Below are 15,418 nucleotides of genomic sequence, written 5' to 3'. Positions count from 1 at the left end.
GAATAGGAAACAAATCCCACACTTACGCAATTTTGCGCGCGTGCTCGATAGGACCTTCAATGGGACTTCGATGTCATTGAACACCTTCGATGACATCAAATAAAACACCAAAACGTTCTAGCAACAAAACATGGATTTTCCGGATTTTTCCGATGGCATTGAACATTTGTCAATGGCATTGACATCTAATCGATAACATCGAGTGGTCTGTTGATGGCATCGACAGACCCTGTTGTTTACAGATTGAAGACGTCAATAACAATCTCCATCATGTCTTCAATCTTCATTCTTTATAGCTCCTTATCCTCATCTCTAATTCCGCCTTGCATTATAGCTCCACAATCGCTTCTCGTGCACACTCCGTCTTCCATTTACGCCTTCGCCGAGCTCAGAGAAGTTGCATGGAACTTGAACTTCTCTGTGGGAACCACCTTAGTAAGCATGTTGGTAGGATTCACGCTCGTGTGAATCTTCTCTAGAGTCATGCCTCCTTAAGTAGATATTGGATAAAATGGTGACACACATCAATATGTTTGGTACGTGAGTGATAAACAAATTTTTTAGCCAAATTGATCACGCTCTCACTGTCAAAATTGACTGGCATGGCTTCTTATTGAAGCCCCAATTGATTTATCATCCCTCTCAACCAAACACCTTCCTTGAACGCTTTTGTCACCGCCATATACTCAGCTTCGGTTGTGGAAAGAGCCACCACAGACTAAAGCTTTGACATCCAACTGATCGCTCTAGCCGTTAGCACAAACGAGTAACCAGAAGTCGACCTTCTATTGTCCACACTACTTGCGTAATCAAAATCCACATAGCTTACTAGGTTGTCCCCTGATTTCTCAATTGTTAAGACGTAGTCTTGCCTACCTCGAATATATCGAAGTAGCCATTTCATTGCCTTCCAGTGTTGCTTGTCAGGGTTAGACATGTATTTGTTAACAACATCCACCGCATGTGAAATATCCGGTCCAGTACAAAGCATGACATACATCAAGTTGCTAATTGTGCTCGAATAAGGCACACGAGACATCCTGCTTTTCTTCATTTGTTTTTTGAGATTGTTTTGAAGATATCTTGAAGTGAGCCGCATGGGAAATGCTGACCGACTTTGCCTTGTCTATCTCATACTTCATCAATACCTTCTCAAGGTATTCGGCCTGAAATAACCAAAGCCTGCTCATCTTTTTGTCTCTATGTATGTCATTGTTGGGAACCCTCTTTGCAACCTATAGATCTTTCATCTTGAATGTCCCTGATAACCGAGTCTTTAGTAAGTCGATCTTAGGCATGCTATGACTGGCAATAAGCATGTCATCGATGTATAAAACTAGGATAATAAATTTTCCATCACTCAGTGTCTTATAATAGACATAATAATCATATTCACTCATGATAAACCTTTGACTCACCATGAAAGAATCAAACATTTCATACCATAGCCTAGGCGATTGTTTCAGGCCATACAATGATTTCTTCAACCTGTAAACCTTATTCTCTGGCCCTTGTATTCCATAAACTTCTGATTGCTTCATGTATATATGCTCTTCCAATTCTCCATGCAAGAAGGCGGTCTTCACATCCATCCGTTCTAACTCGAGATTATATTGAGCAACCAGCGCCAATACGAATATGATAGATACTTGTTCAAACCAACGCGAATATCTCAGTGAAGTCAACACCTTTTCTTTAAGCATATCCCTTCGCTACCAACATTGCCTTACACCTATCTTGTTTCTTCTTGAAAATCCATTTGCACCCGATTGCTTTACGGCCGACGGGATGCTCCACCCAGTGTTCGAAATATCGGTATTGCATTACGTATCGCATCCTTGGGATACAGATACGTATTGGTTATCACATGAGATATATTGTCTGTATCGAGTAATCTATCGTACTTTTTGGGAAACATGGGGAAACATTGGGAAAATGGTTGAATTTTTCAATGAAACTTCATGGATTGTTAAAAAAGACCTTAATACACACTTTTAAATCATAACATCTCAAAAAAGAAGTGTACATAATAGGTTTCCTTTATATAAGGTCCTAAGTTATACGCTGTCTAATTGAATTAATGCAACTATTTTCAAATTGAATGCATTATATTTAGAATGTATGTGATGATCATTTCATCAAACACTCCTGAACTAATGTAACTATATTCAAATTGATATTTTAATAATTTTTAATTAAAATGATTTTTATTTTCCAAAAATTGACAAGGACTTAACAAATCAGTAGACCAGCCCTCACACATGCTTGATTTCATGTTTGGAGTGCAACATACCAAGCAATTTGGGAGAAATTGGGGAAATTTTGAATTTTTCCTAATTTTCCTCAAATCAAACCACATACACTCAAATTTCAAAATTAGAGTGTTTATAATGATCGTTTCATCAAATACTCTTAAATATTTCGATATTAGTCTCAATTGATAGCTGGTTCAAGGATATTTTTGAAAAAAAACATGGAGAACATGAAGAACCAATGGATATCGAAATTAAGGCTCCAACTCCATGATTTTTTATGCAAAACATGAAGAACCAATGGATTTATAACCATTTGATATTAATTTAATATAATTTCAAAAAGAAATAGGATCGGAAATTGAAAATGCTCACTAGATTGAACATGTGGGATATATCGGTACTACTTGTGCGTTTTGTATCACACAGGTGGGATACAAGATATATCGTGGGATATATCGGCCGATATCGTCGATATTTAAAACATTGGCTCCATCAACTCCCATGTCTCGTTCTTGTATAAAAAGTCTATCTCATCATCCACCGTTGCTTTCCACTTTTTAGTATCTGGCTCATCAAGAGCCTTCTGAAGAATATACGGATCCCCCTCATCTGCAATGAGGGAAAATGCAACATTTGAGTCATTCTTATATCTCATCGATAATCTGCGATCCCTCGGCGGATTCCTTCTCACAGGTGGCTGCTCCACCTGCTCTTGTACCTCTGTCCGTGTCTCTCTATCAGCCTGTGTTTCATCTCTATCATCCTGAACATCTACAATCAACTTTTTGGCCTCCTTGTGTTCATCCTTACGGAACAAGGATCCTTCGTCGAACTTGACGTTGCGATTAAGGATAATTTTTCATGTAACCCGGTCATACGGCCCGTACCCCTTCACACCACCACCATAGCTAACAAAGATATATTTCTTAGCCCTTTGGTCTAACTTATCTCTCTCAACTGATGATACATGAGGGTAAGCATCACAACCAAACACACAGTTTTAAGTAGTCTACCTGCTGACCACTCCACGCTTCCTCTGGAGTTTTACATTCGATGGCCGTAAAAGGGGACCGATTCAGCAAATAATAAGTCATGGTAATGGCCTTAGTCAGTTCCTCGCCCAACCTATCATTACTGATCATGCATCGGGCCCTCTTCATGAGAGTCTGATTCATCTGCTCAGCCACACCTTTCTGCTCTAGTGTGTAGTACACTGTGTCATGCCTCGCGATCCCTTCATCTTTGCAATATCGATTGAATTCCCCACCATTGTCAATCCTCAACACTTTTACGTTTCACCCGGACTGTTTTTCCACCATCACTTTCCACTGCTTGAAGTTGGTGAAAACATTTGATTTATTTTTCATGAAATAAACCTACACTCTCATGCAATAGTCGTCAATAAATGTGATAAACCATGACAACCCTCCACCAAAAACCACGTGCGCTAACCCTCACATATCAGAATGCACATAATCTAGAACCCCCTTACATACATGTTTCTCATATTTAAAAGAAAACTTTGAGTGTTTATCATATATAAAATGCTCGCATATATTAAAATCAAAACTTTTAAAAGCTGGAATTAAACATCGGTCAAAGAGTACCTTCATGCCCCGTTCGCTCATGTGACCCAAGCGTGCATGCTACATAAGTGCAAACGTGGAATCTGCTACAGACGCCACAACTCCACCCGATGAAGTGCTCTTGATCAACCTGTAAAGGTTTCCATTCCTCTGCACCTTCATGACTATAAGTGCCTCCTTTGAAACTTTAAAGACATGATCAAGCCTGGTGAATTTGCACCCTAATGACTCGAGTGCTCCCACTTCCCAGAGATATCAAACTCTTCCTCGAATCAGGAACGTGTCTCACTTAGATCAAGGTACACTCATTGCCATCAAACATATTGATGCGCACCGATCCAACACCTACTACTTTACAGGCATTATCATTGCTCATAAATAACTGGCCACCATTGCACTCACAGTAACTGGTGAATCAACTCCAATGAGGGGTCATATGGTACGAAGCCTCTGTATTCAATATCCATTCTTCGTCAAAGTACCCAGATTTTGATGCAGTGAGCATGTCACTACCTTTCACCTCATTGGATTTCACAGTGTTGGCCTCCCTAGAAGAACTATCTGAATTCTCATTTCTCAACTTAGGATTTTGACAATCTTTCTTCATATACCCGGTCATCCCACAATTCTAGCACTTCAACTTACCTTTGCTATTGCCCTTGGATTTGGACCTTGATCGTGAAGATCCACTGTCTCACACAGAATTTCTCCTCCTCGTAACCAGTGCATTTGTAAAAGCACTCATGTTACTGTTTTTCTTTCTCATAGCCTTCAACTGAAAGGCTGAGGTAATGGTCTCAATGCTAATGGTCGTTTTACCGGTGCAAAAAGAGTCTTTGAATGACTCGTACGAAGCTAGGAGAGAATTCAATAGAATGCATGCCTGATCCTCATCTTTTATTGTTTTCTCCACATTCAACAATTTGCAAATCAACCTATTAAAGTTACTAGTGTGGGCCTCAACATCAGCCCCATATGTCATTTTCAAATTGAACAATTGAAGCTTCAAGTATAAACGATTTTTAAGAGATTTCTTCGCATATATATTCTCTAATTTCGCCCATGTACTTGCTGCAGTTTTCTCTCTTATAACATTATATAGGACCTCATCCGCTAAACACAATTGGTTAGAAGTTCTCGCTTTCTTATCCATCTTGTTCCATTTATCTTCAATCATAGATTCTGATCGCTTTTCATGGACGACATTGTCCAATCCTTGCTAAACTATGACACCGGCCATCATAATTTTCCATAGTTCAAAATTGTTTTTGCCGGAGTATTTTTATACATCGAACTCCGGATTAGATGTCATTGATACATTGCTTTCATATTTGATCTGCTTCCCAACATTATCTCTAATACTACTTGTTGGGGAACTGCAGAAGTACACAAAGACGAATCAAGCAAAGTACTACCAATTGCACAACCAAGTCCGCACACAAACAATCCGAATTTTACGTGGAAAAACCCTTTCAGGAAAAAACCACGGCACAAAGTGACAAGAGATGCACTATGAAAGCATAAATTACAAGAGATGGGAAGTAACTGATTCGAACAAGCCTTGAATCCACTTCACAAGCCCAAGCTATGCCCTTGAAACCCTTAGGAACGAATTGCAAAGCCTAAAACGCCTCTACGTACAAATCTTGATTACACCTAATATATATAGCACCATATACAATCACAATCAGAATAGGAAACAAATCCCGCACTTATACAATTCTGCGCGCACGCTCGATGGGACTTCGATGGCATTGATGAAACACCAAAACATTCCAACAACAAAACATGGAATTTCTGGATTTTTCCGATGGCATTGAACATTTGTCAATGGCATCGACATTTGCTCGATGGCATCGAGTGGTCTGTTGATGGCATCGACGGACCATTTTGTTTAGAGATTTAAGAGCCATTGACAAACCATTTTGTTTAGAGATTTAAGACATCAACAACAAATCTTTGGTCTTTCATCCATTGACTATGGTTTCTTCATGCATTTCTTTTTGACAATGTATTTGCATGCCAACAACCGGAAGGTTAGAGTTGACCGATTAAGAGGATTTTTGGGAATGGTCCATACGCGGGGGGGGGGCTAAGTTCCGACCAGGGAAGTTCCCTGTTCAGAACGAAGAGGGAACTTCGTCTCTGGTTATTTTTAGCACATGCATAAGCTCAGATTATGTGTGGTTGGCATCATATTCTGAAGGGCTAGGCTACAGTGCTGTGTTTGGCATGATTTATTGACTTGTGGTTGTCCATCCATCATGGTCGTGTCATACATCAATGTAGAATGACTAGATTATGGGACTGCTGTGAATCAAGCATGGTCCAAAAGTTCATTGATCCAAAAGTCTGAAAATCTGATTTTACCCATCAAATTTGGACCATCTTCATCGTCACCCATTCATGGCTTCCAACCTATCTGTTAGGATCCAACAAATAGTGTGATTTTGGACCGTTGATCCACAATGGGATCCAAATTTTGGGCAATTTATATGTACATTTTTGTGACATGAATGGTGGAATTTTTGCCATTACACTGTGGCCTGTGGCCAATACTCAATAGTCGAGCCATGGCATGCTAATATCCACTCCTATAAGTCAAAATTTTTTTTTTTTTTTCCTTTTTATTTCTTTTCTTCTTCTTCTTCTTCTTGAATAATTATTAGGTCTAGGATGGGAATAGTGCTCTGATTCCATGGTTGGTATAAGCAGGGGCCATGTGTCAGTGATCAAGATCGTTAATCTGGCATGCTTGTTGTGGGTAGTAAGAAGTACAGTCACAGGTAGTAAGAATATCCTAAACCCCTTGATCAGCAGCACAAATAAAGACAATTAAAAAGTACAATCACAGAAAGGAAAAAAAGATACAGATCAGATGGTTAATTTGGAGCAATATTAGGGCAGATCTCCACCACAATGAGGTCTGTCAGATCGATGGTCTGGATTACCAAACTGGTCCCACTTGTAAAGACTGGGTGTGTCAAGACCCTATGATTGCTTTGTACTCCTAGTTTCTCACTTATTCATTCTTCAAGCTGATTTTGAGTGTCTGATGCATTCTATCAGGTATCCGAAGAAATAGACTGGCATATGGCATACATGACCGTTTGAGAGCTTGCTACAATATACTACCAATCTATCTTAAAGAGAATACAGGTCTCAGCCTTTCAATCCGAGGAGGGCATGCTATCGAGCTTGTGTGCATTTAACATATGAAGAACACTGTCTGATGGTATCATCTTTAATTGATTTTGTTTATTCCATTATTCTTTTTGAAAGTACTATAGATTGCTCGGGTGGAAAGTTTGTACTTATCATTCAGGTTTTCTATCTGTAAAAATGGGGCCCATGGTTAAGTGATTGAAACCATGTGGATGGCCTATTTCAGCAAAAAATAAAAAATAAAATAAAAAAATAAAAAAAAATCTCTAAGGAAAATCACAACCCCTTCAATAGGTGGCCAACAAACAAACAGTTATGAAAGAAAAAGGCAAGGTTATATATGCAAAAAAAAAAAAAAGAAAAAAAAAAGCCTAAATATTCTGGGGGATCTTGTTGCATGGATCATCAACAGTAAGGCCAATGATATCAATGTTCTGGATCCTCAAACCACAGACCCCACGTGTACACAGCAAACCAGAATGTGCGAAGCAAACCTTGGCTCCAGCATTTCTTGATTCCTCATTCTTTTATTCCATATGTATTGAAAAACTCAAAGGTTTAGACTTTTCGTTTTTTCTATGTTTATATAATATTTTTGTAGAACGAGATTTTGAGGTTCCTCTTTTTATTTAGTTTCTGTAATTTGTTTGTGAAATCTGATATCGAAATTCGTTTCTATTTCCATATTTTGTAATTTGTTCGTGAAAGCTGCTCAGACAACTTACAGTTTGGTTGTGCATTGCCTGGATGTGGAGCCTACCATGCAGTAGTCCAAACCCTTAATCAGATGGCCTGCCCATTTGTGTCTATTGGATGGCTAGGAAATTTTGCCGTTTAGATGATCAAAACCTTCGATATTTGACCCTTTCCCACTTGAACGGAGACTGTCTTGTTGTGTACTTTTTAACTGCCTTTTCTTCACCACCCTTCCAGGGATTGTGTTTTGCACCATGAAATTCTTCCTTGTGATTTGTTATGCACAAGGATTGAAAATCAGTTTTGGTGCACTGTATGACTCACAATCGAAACCAGATGATGTGTCATTTGTGGCCAAAATCAGTTTGCTTCGGGCCATTCATCCCTGTTTCAGACTCTACTTCAAACTGGGTTGATGCTTGCAGACTGGGTTCATGTGGACCTATGGTGTGGTGATCCAATAGGCTATTGATATGGTGGTCCCCACTGTGGATGGGATATTCCTATACTTAGAAATTTCCAATGCCTTGGTTTGACTGCCTATTGATATTCAATTGAGAAAAATATACAATATCAGTCCACTTTCAATGGAGAAAATGAGAAACATTGAAGGGTTGGGATCTATCAATCTGGAAGATTTTTTTATTTTTATTTTTTATTTTTTTTATGCATCTTGCTGCCCATGTAAGGCTTCAATTCGGTGGGCCTCACATGATTGATTGGTTTGGATTTGAAGTTGGATTATTTGGATTAAGCGTACCAGTAGGCCCCACAGTAGTTGTGATCAGTTCAAATATGTAATGAGTGGTGCTTTTGTACTGTGCTACGTATACATAGCGTTTCAGAGAGACGTGGACTTTTTTCAATTTCGAGACTTCTGTAGTAGTAGTTGTAATGGGTACAATACTGATTCTTATAAATAAAGTTTTTGTCCTCTCATTTACGCATACAAAAAATCTCTCCTCACATCTAAGGTTTTTATAAAAGGTGTAAGGTGTGGAAGAACAAGTTTCATCTTTTACTGTTGACTTTAGATATGATTTTCCATTTAACTATGTGATCGGGATTTATTTATTTATTTTTTTCAATTCGGTGGGCCTCACATGATTGATTGGTTTGGATTTGAAGTTGGATTATTTGGATTAAGCGTACCAGTAGGCCCCACATTAGTTGTGATCAGTTCAAATATGTAATGAGTGGTGCTTTTGTACTGTGCTACGTATACATAGCGTTTCCGAGAGACATGGACTTTTTTCAATTTCGAGACTGCTATAGTAGTAGTTGTAATGGGTACAATACCGATTCTTATAAATAAAGTTTTGGTCCTCTCATTTACACATACAAAAAAATCTCTCCTCACATCTAAGGTTTTTATAAAAGGTGTAAGGTGTGGAAGAACTAGTTTCATCTTTTTCTGTTGACGTTAGATATGATTTTCCATTTAACCATGTGATTGGGATTTTTTTTCACACACACCCCACACACGCACGCCGTGGGATTTCACCACTGATGGGTACTCGAACCCTTGACTCGGTGTTGAAACTCCTAGGAGTCTACCACCCGGGTAAGAGTAAGGACCCAACTATGTGATCGGGATTAAGTGTGAATGATCTCCATAATTGAAGCATGGGATAATCCTTTATTCTGCAATCTTTTTGGTTTACAATTGAAGTCTAAGATTAGCACGACATAGATCCTTAGCTTACAAGTGATATCATAGCAGTGCCGCTTCACAAAACTTGTCAGCTTCTAGATTTATCGAACAAATTTGTCAGTATCCGTTTGGCACTAGAACCTGACGGATTATAGTACTCTAAATGAGGACGAGTGGAACCAAGTTTCATCACGAATGGATTCCTAGATTTGGAGATCTAGCCATTTCAATGTCGCCATATTGCTAATGATATAAATTGAAGGATGAATTGTTTGAAGATGTTTGGGCAAATCTACACCACTTTTTTCATTCATAATAGTTTATATATGGTTAGGTGATATGTATGTAGATATTGATTTAGTTTGTGGCTAAAACTACTAATATATTAGCAATTCCATGATTATCACATGTTTTTGTGGACTATAAGAGAGATTTTGGCCATTTTTCAAGATGTATTCTTTTGGGATTTTGTGTCCATTGATGGATCAAATGTTGCTTATCGTGTCCGAATTTACTAGAATCATGGTGCAAGATGTGGATCTATGGGTTTGGATAATTCCTAGCCAATGGGATTAGCTCATGGACACCAATGAGATCAACGCACACACACCTCATGTTCAAATTTATTTATATTAGCTCATGGACACCAATGACACGCGCGCGCGCGCGCACACACACACACACACACGGGCCTTGTTAGTGAGAGCTCGGAAAAAAGGGAAAGTAGTGTTGGATTGAATCATTGAAAAAGTTGAATTGTGTGGGGCTTGTAGAGGTTCCCAATCGGATAGAGCCTCCTTGCGTCCCCGTGGTCATTGGCGTGGGACAGTAGGGGGTGATGTCATCACCTTTCTCTTTCTTCTTTTGTTTTTTATTTTCTTTTTTCTTATTTAAGTTTGATTAAGTTTCTATTTGGGTTGTTTCAAATTCCTAATTAAATTAATATTTCTAAATGCAAAAATTAAGGTTTTGAAAATTTTTAAGTTTCGAAAACTTTTAATCTTGGAGTCCCACATGTCCATACATAATCTAATTCATCCATCATGTTCATCATGTATGTATGATATAGTTGTGTCCAATCTAAGATCCCGTGCTTAGATTTAATTGTTACCACTTGGAAGTTTGGGGCCCATAATCTCTAGTTCGTTGGATCATTATGTAGGGCCCAAGAAACTTGTGTGTTCGCCCACTCCTAGCCTTCATTGCATCACTAACTTGTGTTGTTAACCCTTTAGGAGATATGATCCAACCATCTTGTTTTACTCGTCGAGAGCTTCAAATTTAGTTACTTATCTAGATCAAAGATTGGATTGCGAAATTAAATCTATTGGTCATAATGAGATGAAATTTGGTCTAACTTGGATCCTCGAAGCTCATTTCAAGATGGCCTGGTTGGATTGGACAGTGACCATCCAAATCTAGCTAGATTGACCGAGGTCATTCACGGATTGTTTTGAACTAATTTGATTAATCTCAAATCGGATTGGGTCAATTTTTAATTGGACTAAATCTTGCTATCCAACCCAATCTGTGCATTTTGGAAACATCAATCAACTCATATTGACTAAAGGATGCCTCAATCATGGAGATCTAATCATAACCGTCCATGAAAACAAACTTGATTATTATGGATATACAAACAACTACTCGGGTTCTTAGCTTACAGTACAAGTGGGCCCATATAAAAATAAATGGTTGGTTAAATTAAAACAATAATCACTTTCACATTCATGTTATGTTTATCAAGTCTTGTTTAAGCCTAGAACTTTTGAGCCGTTACGCATGCTTCAAGTGTTGATATGAATCATTGGTTGTGTTTAAAGAAACGTAACTTCAAGCATCTATTTTACTCAAAATACTTCCAATTTGTCGATAGTGAATATTAGCTATATCTTGGGCTAAATTAGACTTCTTTAGAGTGGTCCATTGAGGGCACGATTACGCTCTAGTCCCCGAGTTTAAAAACCAAAGGTTGGAACTAGTTGTGTTAGCCACTAAAATAACCTCAATTCATGAAATATTTTTTTATTTTAGACTTATGTGAAATTTAGTAGTCTTTATACATGTTTAGGATTGCGTGAGATTGTGTTTGGGTCCACTGCAAATTTTGACCGAACCAAATAAAAACATTGTTTGGTAAGATACAAGCGGTGTGAAATAATTGTAGTAACTTAAGTTTAAGAGATTCATCTCACTTAAGGTATTGGATGTCTTACATTTATGAAACCGACATTAATTAGCTTATGTATAGTAGAGTTCCTTATGTAACGTGATCTTGACCCAAAGAAAGGGTCACAGTGATGTGTTAGCCTCTTGTTAGCCTTTTGTTAGAATCGATGAAGTAGGCCCATCATTATTATGGGTAATTCAATTTATAGGTTGGGAAAGGCATATAGTGCTCACCTCATAACCTTTAGACAATATGACATAATGGGAACAAGAAACTGAAACAAAATACAGCGAAATGACCTTCAGATGCTACGGTTGGCAAATGACATCAATTTAAAGATTAATCTAAGAAAACGCAAGCTAAGAAGGATAAGAAACTAGACAACAAAAAATAATGCACAAAATTTATAGAATGGCTCATGAAATGGTAAGAATCTTGCCTTGGTCTGTTTCATATCAAATCTAGCCGATATGTCAGCATATTCCTAGTGGATAAATTTCAGTGATTTTATTTATGTATGTAATTTTATGCAGGAAATGTTCCAGAGCCAGACACCAACTAATATTGAAAAGTTAGTTTATATGGGTAATGACATAAGGCAGACATGGAGGTAATTGAAATTTATAGGCTTAAGTTAGCATCGGGTCACATGTTGGATCCAATAGATACAGTTTGTGTGCCTTTCATAAGGCACAATTTCATTTCTATTTGTCCTTTATATAAATAAATTATGTTTAAATATAGAAATGAAAAAGCTTAATATTTGTTATGATTCAAATATGTTGGCTTTGACACTTTAGTTGATAATATTTATCAACTGGATTTGAATACCTTATATGTTTACAACATTACCTTTTATATGGAAATGGGAGTAGCACTAATTGAAGTTTTGAAAATAAAATTTTCTCCATGTTATGACATAAACGATTAGGCCACATATCTCGTGAGAGGATGAAAATGCTTGTCAGAGAAGCAATTATTCACTATTTGAACTTTTCATATATTAAGGTATGTATTAATTGGATTAAGGTCCAATAGATCTAGATCAAGATTAAAAAGAAAGGTTCTACTAGCAGTGTAAAAATCTTAAAGGTGATATATAAAGACATTTATAGACATTTCCTTACTGCATATTGAAATGGGCAAAAGTATTCTATCGCCTTTATACACTTTTACTTTTGCTATAGGTATACTTAAATGAGAAATCAGATGCCTTGGATAAATTTGATATTTATAAAGCTAAAATTGATAATCAATTCAATAGAAAATGAAAATTGTTAGATCTAACCATAGTGGTGAATGCTATAGGAGATAAAGAATTGGAGCAAAATACAGGGCCTTTCACTAAATACCTACAAGATTGTGACATCATCGCCTAATACACTATACGAATACTAGAGTATAATCGTATAGTTGAAAGCTATAATCATATACTAAGGACATGATGCACAACATGATTACTAATTCAATATCGCCAGAATCTTTGTTGGGTGTCATGATCAAAAAGCTATATTTTTAATTGAGTCTCGAGCAAAGTTGTTTTGAAAAATCCATTTGAATTATACACTGGGAAAAATTTAATTTATGATATTTTTATATATGGAGTTATCCTACAGAAGGCAAGCTATACAATCTATAAAAAAAAATATATAAAATATAAAATAAAATAAAATAAAATCAACTTCAGAACAGTTAGTTGTTTCTTTATTGCATACCTAGAAGGGTTGAAATATTTTGTATTGTAATATTGTAATATCTTTCCTGAACTCCACTAGGATTGTGGAGATTAGGCATGCTTAGTTTATTGGAGACACTAAAAATAGTTAAAAGTACAAATTTAAGAAATATTGTATTTGAGTAAGAGTAAATTGTGATTCCCACCACAGTTATTCTAATTAACATAGGTTCATCTTACAACTAAACCTAAAACCACTATAAATCGTTATGTATGATAAAAAAATGCTACCTACTAAAAAGGAAATAAAAAACTCGTTCATAATTATGAACCACTAATAAGATCATAGAAAGAGGAGAATTGTAATATTTGACAACTATGTTATCTATTTACAAAAGCACAAATTTAACATAGTGGTGGAAAAGGATCTTGTATCATTTTCATAGACCAGACAGAGTGTTAACTCTTATTAATGATTTCATCCTGTAAAAGATGAATTAAATCCATGTACAACAGGAAAGTCTAGAATCTAGTTGAATTTCTAAAGAAATTAAGCCGATTAGTAGTAAATGGATATTTAAAATTAAGCGAGACTTTAAGAGTAATATCAAAATATATAAAGCTATATTAGTTACCAAGGGTTTTAACCAACATGAAAGTATTGATTTTAAGGAGACGTTCCATCAGGCACAAAGAAAAACTCATTTAGAATTATAATAATTCTTCTGGTTCGTGTGGATTTACATTTATATAAAATTGATATTAAAATCGTGTTGCTCAATAGAAATCTAAATGAGAGCGTATATATAAAGCAACTACAAAGTTTTGTAACTAATGGTTTAAAATATTTGATTTACATATTTAAGAAGTCCATTTATGAGTTGAAATAGGCATCACGGTAGTAGTACCTAACATTTTATGAAGTAATTTCCCTTTGGTTTTGTGGAAAACATTATTAAAAAGTGTATTTATATAAAAAATAGTTGAAGCAAATTTATAATATTAGTTTTGTATGATGATTACTAATAAATACAAAAAACAGTTAAAACAAATTTATAATATTAGTTTTGTATAATGATGACATTTTATTAGCCAGTAATGATATTGAAATATTGCATAAAACTAAAAAAAATAATTATCTTAAAATTTTGAAATAAAAAAATCTTGATGACACTTTGGTCATTGCCATTAAAATATGCTATGATAAATCATGTGGACTACTTAGCTTGTCGTAAAGAGTTTATATCGATAGAAATTTTTAAATATTTGGCATTTAAGATTATGTTCATAGCCAAGTACCTAAAGATATGTTATGGAAAATCATAAAATAATCTATTAAGATCTCATGTGACATGGAAGTTGAATACGCAACTTGTTACAAAACCGCAAATTAGGCAATATGGCTTCAATTTTTTTTCCTCCAGTTTACTAGTTATGGAACTATGCTAAAACTATTAAGAATTTTATGTGATAATTACAGTTGTAGTTAACTTCTTCAATAACAACAAACACTCATGTAGGTCAAAGCACATTGACATAAAGTATTTTGTTATGAAAGAAATGGTATTGAATAGTCAAGTGCATATAGAGTTCATTGGCACGAGGCAAATGATAGCGGATCTACTCACTAAAGGCATTCCTATCATACTATTTAAGGAGCATGTGACTTCTATGGTAGTTTTTGATCCCACAAATATATTTGTTTACTAGAAATTTAGTTTGAAATGATTTATATACAAATATCTAGAGATCTCATTATTGATGTTTTTGTTATATAGTTTATTTCTTGTTTCTCTTTTGGTGTCTACATATATTATGAGTAAGCGAAATTTTTGTCTTATTGGAGACATAAAACTCTTAAAAAAGATAGAAAGACCGATTAGTGAAAGGCATATACGATTGCATTATGCGTACAATCTCCATACCACACTTCCATGTATTAAATCTATGTCGTTAAGATTACTAATATTCGTGACCATGATTTATTTCACTTAGAAAAGATTAAATATTACAATGAATTATCCTCAATATTAATGGCCTTAATGGACGAGATCTGAGAAGTATCGCTTATATTATCCATTTGTTATGATTTTAAAATTTAATGGGTATTTATTAAGAGATTTCAAATAAATATATTATATATTGATTAGTAGGCCTCAAGTGAGAAAATGTAAGACTTCTATTAGGTGGATCCATCATGATCAATTGGTTTGGATA

General features: G+C 35.9%; 1 protein-coding gene across 3 annotated transcripts in view; it reads left to right on the top strand.

The window, feature by feature from the left end:
- Window positions 1-7,688, top strand: part of LOC131223874 (uncharacterized) — a 56,658-nt gene extending 48,970 nt beyond the window's left edge. For all 3 annotated transcript variants that reach the window (XM_058219405.1, XM_058219406.1, XM_058219404.1), the window contains one exon: window positions 6,911-7,688. Coding sequence is in view for 1 of the 3 variants with exons in the window: in XM_058219406.1 (XP_058075389.1) it covers window positions 6,911-6,926 (16 nt within the window). In the remaining 2 variants the exon portion in view is untranslated. The remainder of the gene's footprint in view (window positions 1-6,910) is intronic.
- The last annotated feature ends 7,730 nt before the right edge of the window (window positions 7,689-15,418 follow it).

The sequence above is a fragment of the Magnolia sinica genome, chromosome 13 (assembly GCF_029962835.1).
Source record: "Magnolia sinica isolate HGM2019 chromosome 13, MsV1, whole genome shotgun sequence".
In the NCBI taxonomy this organism is placed as follows: domain Eukaryota; kingdom Viridiplantae; phylum Streptophyta; class Magnoliopsida; order Magnoliales; family Magnoliaceae; genus Magnolia; species Magnolia sinica.
The sequence above is the reverse complement of the archived record's forward strand: the minus strand, read 5'-3'. Positions and strand labels throughout refer to the sequence as shown.